General features: G+C 35.3%; 1 protein-coding gene and 1 pseudogene across 1 annotated transcript; one reads left to right on the top strand and one right to left on the bottom strand.

The window, feature by feature from the left end:
* The first annotated feature begins 2,520 nt into the window (after positions 1-2,520).
* LOC126614571 (uncharacterized) lies at positions 2,521-11,338 on the top strand. The gene is made up of 3 exons (XM_050282223.1): positions 2,521-2,692; positions 6,898-6,990; positions 10,880-11,338. Exons 1-3 carry the CDS (start codon positions 2,536-2,538, stop codon positions 11,137-11,139), a joined length of 510 nt encoding a protein of 169 aa, XP_050138180.1. The 5' UTR covers positions 2,521-2,535; the 3' UTR covers positions 11,140-11,338.
* On the bottom strand, positions 5,244-6,055 carry LOC126614570 (NDR1/HIN1-like protein 6; annotated as a pseudogene).
* Positions 11,339-19,210: the final 7,872 nt, after the last annotated feature.

The following is a 19,210-nucleotide window of genomic DNA, read 5'->3' on the forward strand; positions in this document are numbered from 1 at the left end:
TTTTTTCTACCTTGATATCTATATTTGCTTATCCCCTTTTTTCGCAATTCTTTTCTTCATTTTTGCATACTCCTTTCTCAATTGACCTTTTTTGTTTGTTTTTGATAATTTTTTTTATGTCAATGTTGATTTTTAAATTCCGTTTGAAGTTCAATTTTTTTTCTGGGTAATGTTTCCAATTATTTTTGTAATCTTTATATTTTTCGGTGGATTTTTTGTGACTAAAGTTTTAATCTTTTCGTTTTGCAGTGGGCACTGAAGTTGGGTGGATGAAATCCTTTTCCTCCTCAGATCACAGGAACAAGAAACAATTGTTGCATGCCTCAAATCGTTACTGTTTCTACGAGGGTTAATGGAGAGAAAGGGTAAATTTGCAGCCGAATGCTGAAAAAAAATGTGCTTCAAGCTCCAGATATTAAAAAAAAAAATCATGAAAAAACCGAAAAAAACCGAAACCGAACCGAAAAAAATCAAAACCGAAAAAAACCGAACCGAAAAAAAATCGGACCGAACCGAACCGAACCGAAATTTCGGTTTGGTTTCGGTTTTAGCAAAAAACCGAACCGTTTCAAACCGAACCCAGCCCTAATCCACCCCCTCTAGGGCGAAGGTGGCTCCGTCCATGCGGCATAATGTTTGAGTTGAACAATATTGTTAATGAATTAAATAATTAGTTATTAGAGAGAGGAATCGGTGGGAATCGAACCTATACCATAATGCATAAACATGATTGTTGTCCCACACTACAGTAAAAAGGCATTTGCGGATATGAGTTAGGTTTTCGTAAAAACTATTGGTGGCGTTATTGGCACCCTCTAAAAAGTATCATGCACTCCAAATATATACATAAAAAAAGGTAAATATCAATTTACTACCCTCAAGTTTCGTGGTTTTCAACATTTGGTATATGAAGTTTTTTTCGTTCCAGAGTCATACTAAAGTGTTAATTTTAGGATAATCTCATATATTCATTAGTTAAAATGTTAACTCTGCTGTTAACTGATTATGTGGCACCTATGTAGACAATGACTGGACGCTATGTGTCATTAAGAGGTCCATGTGAAAATTAAAAATTAAAAAAAAAAACTAAATATTAAAAAAAAAAAACTAAAAAACCAAAAAAACCTACCCACACCCAGATCTTTCTCTCTTCTCTCCTCTCCACTGCGCCCACCCCAAACTCAGCCATGGCTTCTCCCTCCTCTCACAACTCCAAGATCTGCAACTCCCACCCCTGTGCCCACCCTCCCATAGTCTTCCCGTCGATCTGTGTCCCTAATCAAAAATTCAGATCGTTTTCCCCAAATCTACCCATGCCCGCTCTCTCACCCACACCCAGATCTTCCCGTCGACCCGTGTCCCTAAGCAAAAATTCATGCCCAGCAAAAGCCCAACTCAAACCCATCATCTAATGGCTCTCAGTCTCTTTGGCAGATGACGAAGCAACATCTTCGACCCCTTCTCTCTAGACATTTGGGACCCATTTGAGGGGTTGGGCACTCTGGCCAACATCCCCTCCTCCGCCCGTGAAACCACCGCCATCGCCAACACTTGCATCAACTAGAAGGAGACCCCGAAGGCCCACATCTTCAAGGCGGACCTCCCGGGGATAAAAAAGGAGGAGGTGAAAGTGGAGGTGGAGGATGGGAGTGTGCTGCATATCAGCATTGAGAGGAGTCGGGAGCAGGAGGAGAAGAATGACAAGTGGCACAGGGGTGGGAGTTGCATATCTTGGAGTTGTGAGGGGAGGGAGAAGCCATGACTGAGTTTGGGGTGGGTTCAGTGGAAAGGAGAGATGAGAGAATGATCTGGGTGTGGGTGGGTTTTTTTGGTTTTTTAGTTTAGTTTAGTTTTTTTTTTAATTTTTTAAATATTTAGTTAATTATTTTTTGAAATTTTAATTTCCACATGAACCCCTTAATGACGCGTAACGTCTAGTCATTGTCCACATAGGCGCCACATCATCAGTTAACGGCAGAGTTAACTGTTTGACTAACGGATATATGAGACTCTCCTAAAATTAACACTTTACGTATAACTCTGAGACAAAAAAAAATTTATATATCAAATATTCAAAACCACAAAACTTAAGAGTAATAATCTGATATTTACCCTAAAAAAAAAAAACTTGATATAAGTGCAAAAGCTTATAGCAGCTCCCAAAATATAATGTTATACATTATTTTTTGAAGCGAATACTATAAATGAATGCGAATAAAGAGACAAAGTATATTAGAAAGAGCGCTTTTAGTCCATGCTTCTTTTATAGCGTGATTCTCACTTTACTACTTTTAAAGGTTGGTTGTAAAATTCCAATTTTCATGCATAAAATTTTTCTGTCCCACTTTCATGCTTAAGGTACCGTTTAGTATGTGGGATGGGACAGAACGCATCCGTCTCACGTTTGGTGTGCCATTTTTTCCTGGAATGTGCTGTCCCACGGAACAAAATTTGGTTGAATTTTCGTTCTACCTCTCTCTTGGAACAACTCGTTCCATCCCGTAGAACACAAAATCATAAATTTTTAAGACAAAAATGCCCCTTATCTTTTTCAATATTTACACCAAAAAATCTGAAACCCTAATAAAGCTTCTTCTTCCTGCCGCTGTAATTTCGAAAGCTTCCTCCTCATCCTCTCCCGTACCGTCTCTTCTCTTCCCCACAGAGTGGAATCTGCATCTCCAAGTTCCAGGTTCGATCTTGTTCTCTGTTTGATTAATTGAAGAACCTATTAACTTTTATCTGACAAACCAGTTCGGCAGCCTCTTGAAAGCTGTAGTGACTTGGTTGTCTTTCATCCGTGATCTGATGTCATATGAAATATGATGGTTTTCCGTGACCTAAACCAGCTTTTCTCTTACAGTCTTACTATGTGCTTTATGAAGGAGAGTTATATTGTGTTCTTTGTTTCTGGGCATTTTTCGAAAGTGAATAATAGTCTGATATCATGTATTGCTCTTGTCATGAGCCAAACTTAGTGAGATCTACGTCCTCTGATGCGCAATTTTGGTTTGCTACACAAATCATCAAATTGCGAAGGATGGAAAACTTCGTTAATTGACATCTAACTGAAATTGGGTTTTCATCGAAAGATTTCCGGTGTACAGCTTATATATTTTTTGTGTGGACATTATATGACTCACAACGAAATTAGGTTGTGTCGCGTGTATGAAGCCGCTACCTGAAGGAAACTTGTTTTTCATTTTGAAGCTGACATACATTTTGTTTCTGGTTATATTTTCAGATGTTAACAATGAGAAATGGATTAAGTTTGTCTTTGAATTTATGAACGACAAATGTTTCGATCTTATTTAGTAATTGAGGTTGAATTTATGAACGACAATGTTTCGGTCAGCATCGATATTTCGTGGTTTTGGGCAATGTTTCGGGTCCCTATTTTTTCTTTTGTGAGTCTGCCCTTAGTGATGATTCATCAGCACAAAGTAGGGGGAGATGATGTATAAATTTGCTCGAGTTATATAATTGGGAGACTTTGGATGCGGTCCCTAGTTATGAACAATCTTTGACTGAAACTTTGTTGGTTTTTAATTTTTGATCCAAGTCCCTAAAATTAATTGATAATTTATTTCTATGTACGTTACTATATTTTTTAAATTAAAAATTAAAAATTATAGTTGTTTATATTAATGAGATTTTAAATAAAAAACATAATTTGTGGGATTAAAAATATTAAAGGAAAAATTAGTATCCGGTCCCTAGTTTTTATTGTTCATTGACTAACACCTTATTAGTTTTCAAATTTTGATTCAAGTCCTTAGCATTAATGTGATAATGAATTTACATGTTTATTATATAATTTTTTTAATATAAAAATTAGTAATTAATTTAGGGTTTAATACTCACACCTCTATTAAACTTCTAATTAATTTTCAATTCAAACATTTCCAAAATAATAAAAAATTAAATTAAATTAAGTTTGTACCTATTAGTTTTTTTTTATATATAAAAAGATTCTCAATTTTTTAATCTTAAATGTACCCATTCATATAATTTTTCAATTTTTTTAATCTTAAATGTACCCATTCTCAAATATATCAATTTGTTATATGTAAAATGTACCCTTTTTTAATATAAAATCCATTCAAATTTTTTAATCCATGTTTAAACTTATATGGGTACATTCTTTTTCGTTGATTTGAGAATGTATCCATGTTTTGGTACAATAACTTTTTTTTGTTAATTTTGGTTAATGTACCCATACATATATGTTTACACACACACAATATAATAGAGAGAATAATTTAAATTTTATTATTTTTAATCCCATAAATTATGGGTTTTATTTAAAATCTCATTAATATAAACAATTAAAATTTTCAATTTTTAATTTTTAATTAAAAAAATATAGTAACTTACATTATTACATTAATATCAGGGACCTCAATCAAAAACTAAAAACTAACAAGGTTTCAATCAAAGAATATTGATAGATAGGGACCGCATCCAAAGTGTCCCAATATTAAAATATAAATATACTATTGTGTGTGTGTGTGTAAACATGGGTACATTCATAAAAAATAACCAAAAAATTATTGTATCAAAACATGGGTACATTCTTCAAAATGGGTACATTTAGCAAAAATAAAAATGGGTACAAATAAATTAAAAAATATGGGTACAATACAAATAAAACTTTAAAAAATATGGGCACAAAAAGAAATTAATATATGGGTACAAATTAAAATTGAAAGGAAAATTGGTACAAATTAAAAAAGGGTTGCAAATTAAAAATGGGTACAAACTAAAAATAAAAATATATGATAAAAAATTTAGCCATAAATATAAATATACTAATTGTAACATTTTTAATATTAAATGAATATATTTATAAATAAAAAATATTTTATTATTGAAATAATTAATGATATTATTAATACAAAGGACCTTGATTACTCCTATATAATTACTAGTGCTTGATTTCTATAAATGATTTTCCTTTTGTGTTGGTCAATCGGATCATTTAGTTTAGTTTGAATAATTAGCAACGCATTTACTCCCACACTCTTGCCTTTGTTGTGTGCTCGATAGTGGGTTGAGATAATGAGTCGTAGTAGATTGTTGTGTTGAAGACTAATGTGTTGGAACAACAAATATAGAGTGTTTCTTCTGCAAGTCAGCTGTAGGACACCTTCTTTTGTACAAGTATTTATATATTCATTTTTTGGCCAAATCGGATAAATGATCATTGTGATCATAAAATATTCGAAAGATAGCTCGTATGCTAAAAAAACACGGAAGATAGCTCATGTGTTAAAAAAACTCAGATTTAAACCCTTGTAGTGTACTCCGTTGCAAATATAATCCAAAAGTGATTTTTCTGTTAACTATCTGTTAATACACTGATCTGCATCGTCCCAACCCTCCACCCTTTGATCACGTACCCAATCCTTATCTTTCCCTCCACCGCCACCTTTATCTCCTTACTCTTCAGCTGCGCCGCCAGCCGCCAGCCCCCGCCCCACCTTCTGATCCACCACTTTGTTCCTCACCCTCATATCCATCTTGAAATTCGTTGTGTTCCGGCGCCTATGCGTGAACCCTTTGAGCAGCTTTGAACCCAGCCCCAACCCTACGTCGTTCTCGTTCCCGAGGATCGCGTACATCTTGATCCCCTCGCGGTAGAAGATGTCGAGTTTCGGGTTGGGGTTCCTTACCTCTACACTGGTGACAACCTGGACGTCGAGGTGGGTCCCGTCGGGTTTGGAGACGGTTCGAATTTGAGGATCTGGAAGGAGAGGAGGTAGAAGGCCGGGAGGCGGGGGTTGAATAGGAGGTAGAAGATGCCGCCGGTGAGGGCGGCGAGGATGACGACGATGAGGAGGAAGGCGCAGAAGACGCAGTAGCAGCTGCTCCCCCGGCTGGGCTTTGGGCGGAAGGGGGGATGTTGGGCTTTCGGCCTGGTGGACTGGGTAGGGGCCGGCCCGGTTGGTGCGGGTATCCGTATCCTGGAGGTTTCTGGAGAATCGGTTTAATGGGTGGTTGTTGCGCCATTTTGTTGGATTACTCTGTTTCTGTTCTGGGTAGTTTTGCAGAAAAAAAAATAGAGACCCAAATGGGATTAGATTAAAATTTGTTTGAATAATAAAGAAATTAGTAATTAATATAAAAAATGTTATTAAGTTCAAGAAATTGGATTGATTTGGGTAGTTAAATTAATCGTGCAGAGCAGGAAGAATGGGTTAGAACATTTTTGAAAAAAAAAAAGATGGAAATTTGCAATTTCTGGAATTTGAATTCTGATAAATTTGAAACGTGGATTTGAATTTCTGGGAAAAGAAGAAATGGGTAGTGAAATTTGGAGGAAAAAGATGAAGAATGGAGGAAGAAAGGAAGGGAAAGGATTGAATCACTGGAAATCGGATCACCAAGACAGAGTCATTCAATTTTTGAGAAGTAGGGGGGAGGGAGAGAGAGAGTTAACGGAAAAATCACTTTTGGACTAAATTTGTTAACGGAGTAAATTACAGGGGTTTAAATTCAAGTTTTTTTTAGCACAGGGGCCATCTTCCGAATATCTTATGACCACAGGGGTCATTTATCCGATTGGGCCTTATTTTTTTTCAGCTGTTAAGAGTAAATTACAGGGGTTTAAATTCAAGTTTTTTTTAGCACAGGGGCCATCTTCCGAATATCTTATGACCACAGGGGTCATTTATCCGATTTGGCCTTATTTTTTTTCAGCTAATGGCTAAGGAAATGTGTTAATTAATTTTGAAGTAAATTTGAAGTTGCATTATTATTCTTTTCTGATTTGCCTGTTTCGGTGTTATTAACACCCAGTTCCTAATTTTGCTGAATTTCTTTGTATTTTGTAGTGCTTTGATTTCTTTGTATTCTTTTCTGATTTGCTTGTTTCGATTTCTTTGTATTTTGTATTGTTTCGATCTGCCCAATACTGCATCTGCAACCAAAGATCTGCCTCTGTTTATTTGCTTCCACTTCCCCTATTGGGCAGTACTGCATTCAAAGGTATCTCTCTATCTGGATTCATTATTTCAGTGTTTAAGTTTCGATTTTTATGTGCTAAAATCTATAAATTTGACGTCTTTGGGTTTTAATGGATTGGATTGGATTACATGTTTTGGATTTTCCTCTGTTGGATTGGGTTATGTGTTATTTTTTTAAATGAACTGGAGGAATATCCTTAGGGTTTATTTGTTTGGTAATTTGCTTTATATTGAGTTGTGTTACTCTTGCGTTTCAAATGAACTGGAGATCTCAAGTTCCTGCCGGGAAATGGGGAACGGGGAACCTCACCCTCCATGTATTTCTTGGAAATTTCTTATAAGTCGCAACGTATAGTTTTGAACTTCATTGCCGCTCAAAATATATTCATTTTATATCTAATTTCATTTGAAAATATTATCTTTAGCCAGTCTGCATTACCCTCAGTTTTTGCAGAAGAAAGATTAATATTTTAAAATAGAAGTCAAATTGATTTGTGCACAAATTATTTTGATAACAACTTAACAAGACATCATCGCAAATTTGGACGTAGCCAAGTTAGTCAAAGCAGTGTACTATTGATGTTTTTAAGTTTGAATCCCTTCTCTCTAATTTATATCAGATCTCAAAACAAGAAGATTTTCTAATATGCACTAGAATATATTATAATCCGAGATCTTTAACCATTGCATCTCTATTCATTAGTTCTTTAACCACTCTTTTGTTATTTCGGTGTATGCTATACACCAGAATATAGAATTTAACCATACATCAATGTTGTTTTTCCATTGAATGTATTTTAAGTATTAAAAAGTGAAGGAACTTTCTATATAGTTTTCTATACAATGACCCTCTAAACGTTAAACAAAAAACATAGTGACTATTTTAATTGAACACAGAATCCTAGTGCTCGACTTTGATTCCCCTTACCAATAAATATATATATGATTGTTGAGGATAATTGCTTGGCTTAGAAATTTTTGATTTCTAGGAAGGGGGAAAAAGCTATGGGGCCGTTTGGCGTTGCAGTTTTTTGAAACATTTGGTTTGTGTGTAGTATAAGAATTTTGAGGATTATGAGGGAGTGGGAGTAGATGAACCATAGGGTAGAGTTAGATACTGGGCATCAGTTTCGAATGAGTTCAGGGACTATTCTCTTTCTTGTCTTAGAAATTTCATAGTTACACTTTCATACTTATGTTAGCCTTTCTATTAGGAGCTTAGTTAGCCAAGGACATGGCTCATTGACTGGATGATGATTGTGAATCCATGTGGTACTGCGGCTCCACAAGGACAATTTGAAAATAATTTTTTTAGTAAAATTATAAAAAAAAAAGAGGATAAAAGATAAAAGAAAGTCGTCGTCTTCATCAGGTGGGTAAATCCAACAAACAACCCCAATAAAAAGTCCTAACCTAAACCCATCTTCCTTCACAATCAGCCTCAATCTAGTGCTAGCACCATCGTCGACTCATCTCAGTGTTGAAGACTTTGAGTCGATGCTGGTGTTAGCGCTTGCCGAACTGATATGTTGGGTGTAACAAAGAAGCAACCATAGGGATCCCAAGAAAAATACCGATTGCGAATGCAAATTCGAGAACAACACTGTTTGTCATGTCGTACTACAACTCAGGTGCACTTCCTCGACAGCCAGGAAGAAAACGAAAGGAAAATCGAAATACAACCCAGGTGGGAAAATGGGTTCAAAGGCGAAATCGACCAATGGGTTGGTTTCATCTCCTCCAAATTCCTCCAATTCTTCTCCGGAAAGCGCAATTTTCTCATCATCTAGCTATAATCCAGATGGGAAGCAGCGAACTAAGCCCAAATCGAAGTCTTGATCATTTCATTATCCGCTGGGTTCTTCTGATTCGTTGATGGACTCACCGTTGCCCCCAAGAAAATTGAGGACAAAGTTGAAGAAGGTAATGAAGGAGGAGGAGAAGATTTGCTGAAAGTCTGAGATAAACTTATTAATGATTTAGTGATAAAATTGGGGTTTTACCGTAAAACCAATTAGCAATATGGAGAGTAGCTCAAAATTATATAAGCCCTTAACTAGACTTGTCCTTCTCCGATGTGAAACAAAAACTCTCCACACACCATTAACTTTCAACGTACATTCGCACGTATGATCGATTTTCAAGCCTACACGTAGACAATAAATGGGTGATGCTTGATCAACTTGTGGTCCTTTTGAGCTTTCACACAAGAAACAACATGCTCTAATACAATGATGAAATTGAAATTTTACCATATAATCAATAAACAATATGAGAAATAACTCAAGATCATATAAGCCTTTACCTAGACTTGTCCTTCACCAACGTGGGACAAACTCTCCACACACCATCAACTCTCAACATTCAGAGTGAACTTTTATCCGGGGAGAAAGTTTGTAGAGAGGCTGAGAAAATTGTTTGGGAATTGAAACCTTTGCAGGAATTGGGGAGTTGAAGAGCTGAAGCATTGTTGTACTTGGCATCAATGGCGATGGTGCTGTGTAGAAGAGCAGTGGTTTCTTTTCTCTTTATTTTTTTATTTTTTAAATAAAATATTAAATGAATTGAAAAATAATTTATCCTTTATTTTTATTTGTTAATTCTTATTTAGTCAAAAAAAAGTTTTAATGTTTTTATTCTTCAAATTTTCACGTGGGGCTTACCGTGCCATGTCATTTGCACAATTATTCTCTATATGAGCGCCACATCACGCTTTATCGACGGTGTTAACGGAAAAACTAACGGAAGTTTAAGAGAGTCACAAAATTAAACTTTAGGTGTGAAAGTGGATTAAAAAAAACACATTAGATATGAAAATTGAAATTTCATGATACTTAAAGATAGGTAATTGAAAATTATCCTTTTTTTTTATTTTGTCAAAAAATAGACTTTATTTATAATCTAATTGAAATGTTTACATCCATAGCAAAAATATTAAATAAAAATTCAGGGCCTATTTTGTCCGAAACAAATGGACCACCATGTTTGGCAGTAAACGAGGTAACCGTGTGAGCAGCCACAAACCCGATTTTGACATCTCCAATATGCTTCACCAAAGAATCAATATCAAACAAAAGACATTCCAAATCAGCATCTACTTCAATCTTCTTGTTAATAATTCGCAATATCACCTGGGGATCCGATTCAATCTCCACCTTTGTAAATCCATTTTCATAATATTCTTTAAAAAAAATCACCTTGAGTGGACTTGCTTTTTTTCTTTCTTTTTTTTCACAAGAAACGATAGAATAAGCAGACTTGCTTAGGCAATAAAGAAAAGGGGAAATAGCTTTCCTTTTGTTTGGAAGTGGCTTTATGCCAAAGTCGTTAGTTAATCAATACCGCTACTCATTAACATTGCAAGTGGAAAATTGCTAGCAGCTCCTTAGTTCCCTATATAAAGAGAAGCAGAGGCAGCCACTCAAAACACAAGTTCAAAGAAAACAAAGCCATCCCTATTTTTTAATTCATCAATCTCAACTAAGAACAATCCGATCATCACAAAGGTTAGAAGTTAAATAGCTCAAGTATTTATCACACACACTGTTTATTAGCCGGAAATAATAGTGGTACGCTTGCAATCTCCAAGTTCATGTTCATGTAAATGCCCGGCCACCTACACGCAGGGCCATGGCAAATTTATGTTGTCGAACAAATTCACTTATCTTCTTTCCTTTGTGATTAATCTGTGTACCTTTCTCTCTAACTTTTTCTTTTAGTTTCTTGTTATCTTTGCACCATTTTGAGTTGTTCACGGGTGTTCATTTTTCCGTTGTGTTTTGCTAAAGATGTGTATGTAGTATTTTTGTTTTTCGAACTGTTAGGATATCAAATAACAAAATCTATAACAAAGAGTATTTCAAAGTGCCTCCAGAAATTAAATAGGTCTTACATATTGTACATGCTCTCAGGTTGCAAAATGGAATGGAGACAAAGTTCGGAGAGCACAAAGCCGGGAAATGAGAACAATTCTTCGTACAGCTTAGGTACAATTGTTGTTGGTGTTGCTGCAGGAATTAGTCTAATGGCTTGGGGTTTATCTGCACTTGTTTCATCAGCTGGTGAGAAAAAGAAGAAAACGATGAAAGCTCCTGGAAAAGATAAAATCATAAACAGGGAAGAGTTTGCGCGTGATCCTAAAGGCTATTTCAGAGGCTTGCGCAAAAAGTAGGAACTTCTCTTGAACCGTTAAACATATGAGATTATGCCTATACTTTTGTTATTAAACTATCCTAATGGGAACTTGCAGCTTGTTGTCTTGTAGATGGGGATTACTGTAGTTTCTTATGGTGATTAGGGTTTTTGCTTTCTATTTTAATTTTTGATGTTTATCATCGGTTTAATGGTAGTAGAGTTCAAAACTTGATGAACTTTGGATGTGACAAAAGCCAACAAGATAACAAGATGCTAAATAAGTATCCTATCATTCGATGCAACCAAAAAGAAGATTTATTTTCTTAGTCTCTAGTACAAGTGAATTGGATGAATGAAATAGGTTAGAATGCTAAGCTATTTAGACCATCTCTATTCCTTGGGTTTAAACTTAAATTTTTTAATTCAGAAAATTTAGGTTTTAATCCAAAAACAACTTTTTTGCTCCAACCCTTGGCTTAAAATTTTCACTCCAGATTGTTGAAGAATGAATTTAGGCTTCTTTTTTTTTTTAATTAAGACTAACCTAAATTAATTTTATGAACATTTTAATCTAAAAATATTATAAATTCCGATGAATATTGAAAAATTATTAAACTGACACATGAAACTCATGAAACACCATGGAAGAATATGAAACACATGATAGAGATGTATAAACACAAAACACATGAAACCATGATTAATAGAAACAATAATTAATAAGTCATAAACTTAATACAAACGATAATTAATAAACTACATAAAATTAATACAAACGATAATTAATAAATTGCATAAACTTAATACAAATGATAATTAATAAACTACAAAAACTTAATACAAATGATAATTAACGATAATATTCACCACCTTGACTTGGTGTTGGATTTTCTGGTGGACTTGGTGGTGGATGTGGGATATAGCCTTGAGGTGAATCATCATCTTGAAATATACTCCTTATGGCATTCATTCACAAAATTTCCTTTTGCTTATCACGTAAGAACTTCCTATCATAAATGTATTTGTTGAGGTCCTCCCTTATCAAATCACATTTGAACATTCCATGCTCCCTTTCCCCAACCTTCATAAAGGACAAGCGCATTAGGGCTGCTTCTTCCTCCCAAGAGCTATGACTTTCGGCCAATTTTACAAATCCGGTAGAAATGGTTGTGCTAACCGGATCTTGCATCTTCCATTTTCTCTTTGCTTCCTTTTGCTTATCTCTTCTCGGGGGCCTTGTAAAAGAAGAAGTTGGGGTCACCGAATCGACATACTCATTAACATCATTTGTGCTTGCGGCTTCACTACCATATAATTTTCCCCATTGTTGGTCTGCATCGGTTCCCCACCTCAGACAATCCTTGAAGACGTCCCAAGCATGATGCAACTTAAAAGCTTGATTTGCTTTCTATTTTAATTTTTGATGTTTATCATCGGTTTAATGGTAGTAGAGTTCAAAACTTGATGAACTTTGGATGTGACAAAAGCCAACAAGATAACAAGATGCTAAATAAGTATCCTATCATTCGATGCAACCAAAAAGAAGATTTATTTTCTTAGTCTCTAGTACAAGTGAATTGGATGAATGAAATAGGTTAGAATGCTAAGCTATTTAGACCATCTCTATTCCTTGGGTTTAAACTTAAATTTTTTAATTCAGAAAATTTAGGTTTTAATCCAAAAACAACTTTTTTGCTCCAACCCTTGGCTTAAAATTTTCACTCCAGATTGTTGAAGAATGAATTTAGGCTTCTTTTTTTTTTTAATTAAGACTAACCTAAATTAATTTTATGAACATTTTAATCTAAAAATATTATAAATTCCGATGAATATTGAAAAATTATTAAACTGACACATGAAACTCATGAAACACCATGGAAGAATATGAAACACATGATAGAGATGTATAAACACAAAACACATGAAACCATGATTAATAGAAACAATAATTAATAAGTCATAAACTTAATACAAACGATAATTAATAAACTACATAAAATTAATACAAACGATAATTAATAAATTGCATAAACTTAATACAAATGATAATTAATAAACTACAAAAACTTAATACAAATGATAATTAACGATAATATTCACCACCTTGACTTGGTGTTGGATTTTCTGGTTGACTTGGTGGTGGATGTGGGATATAGCCTTGAGGTGAATCATCATCTTGAAATATACTCCTTATGGCATTCATTCACAAAATTTCCTTTTGCTTATCACGTAAGAACTTCCTATCATAAATGTATTTGTTGAGGTCCTCCCTTATCAAATCACATTTGAACATTCCATGCTCCCTTTCCCCAACCTTCATAAAGGACAAGCGCATTAGGGCTGCTTCTTCCTCCCAAGAGCTATGACTTTCGGCCAATTTTACAAATCCGGTAGAAATGGTTGTGCTAACCGGATCTTGCATCTTCCATTTTCTCTTTGCTTCCTTTTGCTTATCTCTTCTCGGGGGCCTTGTAAAAGAAGAAGTTGGGGTCACCGAATCGACATACTCATTAACATCATTTGTGCTTGCGGCTTCACTACCATATAATTTTCCCCATTGTTGGTCTGCATCGGTTCCCCACCTCAGACAATCCTTGAAGACGTCCCAAGCATGATGCAACTTAAAAGCTTGATTTGCTTTCTATTTTAATTTTTGATGTTTATCATCGGTTTAATGGTAGTAGAGTTCAAAACTTGATGAACTTTGGATGTGACAAAAGCCAACAAGATAACAAGATGCTAAATAAGTATCCTATCATTCGATGCAACCAAAAAGAAGATTTATTTTCTTAGTCTCTAGTACAAGTGAATTGGATGAATGAAATAGGTTAGAATGCTAAGCTATTTAGACCATCTCTATTCCTTGGGTTTAAACTTAAATTTTTTAATTCAGAAAATTTAGGTTTTAATCCAAAAACAACTTTTTTGCTCCAACCCTTGGCTTAAAATTTTCACTCCAGATTGTTGAAGAATGAATTTAGGCTTCTTTTTTTTTTTAATTAAGACTAACCTAAATTAATTTTATGAACATTTTAATCTAAAAATATTATAAATTCCGATGAATATTGAAAAATTATTAAACTGACACATGAAACTCATGAAACACCATGGAAGAATATGAAACACATGATAGAGATGTATAAACACAAAACACATGAAACCATGATTAATAGAAACAATAATTAATAAGTCATAAACTTAATACAAACGATAATTAATAAACTACATAAAATTAATACAAACGATAATTAATAAATTGCATAAACTTAATACAAATGATAATTAATAAACTACAAAAACTTAATACAAATGATAATTAACGATAATATTCACCACCTTGACTTGGTGTTGGATTTTCTGGTTGACTTGGTGGTGGATGTGGGATATAGCCTTGAGGTGAATCATCATCTTGAAATATACTCCTTATGGCATTCATTCACAAAATTTCCTTTTGCTTATCACGTAAGAACTTCCTATCATAAATGTATTTGTTGAGGTCCTCCCTTATCAAATCACATTTGAACATTCCATGCTCCCTTTCCCCAACCTTCATAAAGGACAAGCGCATTAGGGCTGCTTCTTCCTCCCAAGAGCTATGACTTTCGGCCAATTTTACAAATCCGGTAGAAATGGTTGTGCTAACCGGATCTTGCATCTTCCATTTTCTCTTTGCTTCCTTTTGCTTATCTCTTCTCGGGGGCCTTGTAAAAGAAGAAGTTGGGGTCACCGAATCGACATACTCATTAACATCATTTGTGCTTGCGGCTTCACTACCATATAATTTTCCCCATTGTTGGTCTGCATCGGTTCCCCACCTCAGACAATCCTTGAAGACGTCCCAAGCATGATGCAACTTAAAAGCTTGATTTTTTGGCGTAGTTCTTGTCTTATAAATTGCCATTACTTTGTCACTTTATGCAAGGAATGCATAAATACAATTAGTTGCAAAATAAGATTATGTACATGACAAATAAAATATCAGCAAAGAAACTCACCACTTCTATGGCGCTCCTTCCACTAGTCATGTCAACCACGGCTCTTTCCAAGCTTCATTTTCATAAAGTGCACGATTTGTTGATAACCTTCCACCGATCGTAAACACGACCAACTTCCATTTGGCTGGCGTTGGAGATTTCATTGAACTTATCAACAATTTTAGCCCACAAAACCTTTTTATTTTAATTCGTGCCAACCACACCATCTTCGTTAATAGAAACCCATGCCAAGCACAAAGCAACATCTTCCTCAAATGACCAATTACAACCTCTAAAATGATCTTTTGCCATCTTGAAAATTTTGGAAATGGGAAGAAATGGTTTTGGAAGATGGTAGGAAAAAAAAATGGAAGAATTGTAGAAGAAAAGTGAGTATTGTGTGGATGTTTCAACAAATACATAGGTACGTATAGAGTTTTTGTATGAATTTTGAGTTAAATAATCTTTTTAATTACTTTAGCCACTGAATTTAAATTTGGGCCTTTAGATTTTTTTAACCATTAGATTTGATTATATTCGATTTCAGTCGTCAGATTCAAATAAATTTATAATATATTAAAAAAAAAGTTTGAACGTGGACTGTTGGATCAACCAACAACCATTTAAATTGTGGCTGTAGGATCAGAAAAAAACAGTCGTTAGGCTCATTATTACTTCCGACATGCGGGGGACAAGCCCACGTGGGTGGGGTCCGACTGGTGTTGCGGCTATCGCGTATTGCTGCATGCGCGTGTTGGGCCTGAGCAACAGGGTTTTGTAAGAGTATGAGTATGAGACAAACATTTATAGCCTGATTGTATAAATCTTTGTATGGAAAAATCATGTTGATAAGCTTTTGGAAATCCTATTTGTTGTAGAATTATGTGAAATTAAGGTATACCAATTCTTGGTTTTTGATAATTCAATTGGTTAACTTGTGACTAGTGGTACTAAGACACACATGTGTTTATATATGTTTTATAGGTTTCACATCCAGTTTTCCACCCTCATATGTGGGGCACACCACTAACCCAGCCCACTTTTCTGGTTGGTATTTGGCCCAATTTTAGCTTCTAACCAATAACCCTAAATTGGCCCAAGGGTTGGAAGGAACGGGGGGAATAGATGGTAAATTTTAGGATTTACTCTGAGGGTTGGAGTTGGTCTTATAGACAACTAAAGGGTACCATTTTTCCCGATTACATTCATCTTGTAGCCGCTGACCCTAGCTATGGCTAGGATCGGTGACAGTCTTTTTCTTCTCATTTCTCTTTCTTCCTTTCCTTTCATTCTCCTTCATCTTCTGGCTTTACCTATCATGTTCACCACTTTCTTCCAACCCCCTGTACCCCTCTGACTTCTCTATTTGTAGCCCCTTCTTCCCTTTTTCCCGTTTCCCCTTCATTTCACCTTCCTTCAACTTTTTCGCCCTATTTCCTTCTTTCAACTTTTTGATACTTGTTTCCTTCATTCCGTCCAATTTCCTCCCACCCTTTTCCTCTTTTTCTCCTATTCCTTTTTTTTCTTCCCTTTTTTACCCTTTCATTCCACCTTCTATCAACCACATTTTCCCCCTATTTTCTTCTGTTTCTCTTTCCTTTCACTCTCCATCCCAATCGGCCTCATCCTTCATCATCGATTCTACAATTTAGTTCAGCTTCTACTTCTTTTTACTGCGGTTTTTTGCATTTAACCCAGAAGGTGTGTAGAGTTTTAGCTCGGGTGTTCATACCACCTCCTTCGTTGGGTTTGCCTTTGTTGGCACTGTTGCTTGTGGGCTGCTTCTTCCCGCTGACTTCCTTCGATTTGTGGTAGCTATTATCATGGTGCTCGGTGGCGGTGTTTGGGGATCTGTTTGCGGTTCTTTGTTCACTTAGGTTTCACCTAGTTTGTGTCTTTTTTAGCTTGATTTCAGGTTTGTGTTGGGGAGGTTTGTTTCGGTTGGTTATCAAGCAAATATCCATCGGTGAAGTTGGGAGGAAGCTGCTAGGGTTTGCTTTGTTGTTTTTTATGTATTGGGCTCAAAATTTTATTTTGGGCTTTTGGGTTACTATAGAGGTCCATATTTTTGTTTGTGTGTTTGTTGTATTTGGGCTTTTTCTTATGTAATTATGTTGTTGGTAATAAAGTAGCCTTTTACTCAAAAAAGAAAAAAAAAAAAAAGAGAAAAGAGAAAAGAACCCCTTGTTGAATGGTTGTTGTAAGCCTTGTAAAAGGTATAACAATTTTATTCAAAGGTTGCACCTTATTATACATTCATTTTAGGCTTTTTATCCAAAATGGTCTATATGATTGGCATAACTCTTCACTTTGGTCCCTGAGATTTAAAATTGATAGAAGTGGTCCTTGAGATTGTTCACCATCAATCATTTTGGTCCATTTTGTGAGCAATCTCTATTAAATTGAGGGTATTTTTGTCAAATCAACCATTCCCCTTGAATTGGTGGTTTCTTCAATTTAACGGAGATTCACAGAATGACCAAAATAATTGAAGGTGAACAATATTAGGAACCACAGTGAGGAGTTATGACAATCTCATGAACTATTCTACCCAAAAAGCTTTCATTGTATGTGGTTTATATAGTGAAACAACATATGTTTCATTGCGAACCAATGCCACTTTTACTAGCAGGGATGGAGGCAAAATTTGAGTTCAAGGGGTGCCAATATTAAGAACGAAAGAAATTCACATGCATCTACTTGAATTGGGAGGAGGGCCGCATCTATTGTTTTTTTTTTATAATTAAAATCTCCTACAATGTCATGAAATTAACCTTGCATTTAGAGAGAGGGGGAGGTGTGACTGTCGCTCTCAAACTACATATTATTAGAACTTACTTGGTCAACCAAAACCAATGAAATTACAATTATAACCCTTAATACATAAAAAAAATGTAAGAAATGAAAGAAAATGGGGGCATAAAAACAACTCCACCCCTCATTTGGAGGCTAGCCCAAAGCCTAAAAAAATAGGCTAGCACCCAAAAAACCAACTCCACTCCACAATATAGGTCGGCCCAAAGTCCACCCCAGTTTGTAGGCCGGCCCGAAATGGACTAAGTGAGGAATCAACCTATCTAACGTCATGATGATGATAGCATGGCGTTAACGAAGGCTTGATATTTTTTTTTTGCTTCAAGCACATGGGAAACACGCATGAGTGGGTGCACGTTTCCAACAGTTGACATACGGCGGGCCCCGCATTGCAGGCGCTCTAAAGGGGCACGGGACATGGGCCATGTGGCGCGTCTTTTGTTGTTGGATTTCCAACGGCTAGTTTTTTGAACCATTGGATTTCCAATGGTAAAAAAAAATTGAATTTCAAACCCAACGGCTAGTGACGTGGCAAAATTTAAGCCGTCCAATTCCTAGATCAATGATCCAAGATTTTCGGCAAAAATACATTTAAAAAAAAGAAGAAAATGTCAGAATTCTTACCATTGGCCACGTGTCCAATTTTGGGTTGTTGGATTTCAATCTTTTTCAAATCCAACGGTCTATATTAATTAACTTAATAAAAATTGTTTAAAAATACATAAAAAATAAAACAAAAATTTATTATTTTTTTCTATAAATACCTAACCATCATCTTCCACCTTACACCACATTTCAATATTTTCAACACTTTGTATCAAAGCTTTCATATACTTTTGTGTGAAAAAAAATATGGCTTCTTGGAAGTTCATCGAAGATGTTACGTTGTGTGAATACGGTGTTCAAATTACTCATGACCCGATTACGGGTAATGAGATGCAGTTGCGAGAACTTTGGAGTAGAAATACTATAAGGTTTTGCAAGAGGCTTGGAAAAGACGCAAGAAGTAATCAAGGTCTTCAAGGTCGTTGGAAAAAAAACTCAACAAATTGCTTACTTGTTGGAAAAAACGCCCTTTCTCATGCTGCCACTAATATGAGTAGTGGCAGAAGTTTAGTGGGTCAGGTGACAATATTTTTATTTATTTATTTGTATTACACCCCGCATTTTATAATATTGTCTAATCCCACTTTTTATAGACACTTCAAGCACAAGCTTGGTAAAATGCGAACGAAAAAAAAAAAATAAATCATTCAACATATGGGAATGTTGGAATGTTGTCAAAGATTGTTCCATATACAAACTTGTGCAAATCGGTCT

The sequence above is a fragment of the Malus sylvestris genome, chromosome 3, assembly GCF_916048215.2.
Source record: "Malus sylvestris chromosome 3, drMalSylv7.2, whole genome shotgun sequence".
NCBI lineage: Eukaryota > Viridiplantae > Streptophyta > Magnoliopsida > Rosales > Rosaceae > Malus > Malus sylvestris.

What these genes read in the sequence shown, in the direction of transcription:
- LOC126614571 (XM_050282223.1), top strand. Translation starts at nt 2,536, where the DNA reads ATGCCCCTTATCTTTTTCAATATTTACACCAAAAAATCTGAAACCCTA. An exon ending in TCTGCATCTCCAAGTTCCAG is followed by an intron (nt 2,693 to 6,897) that starts GTTCGATCTTGT and finishes TGTATTTTGTAT; the next exon opens with TGTTTCGATCTGCCCAATAC. An exon ending in GGGCAGTACTGCATTCAAAG is followed by an intron (nt 6,991 to 10,879) that starts GTATCTCTCTAT and finishes ACATGCTCTCAG; the next exon opens with GTTGCAAAATGGAATGGAGA.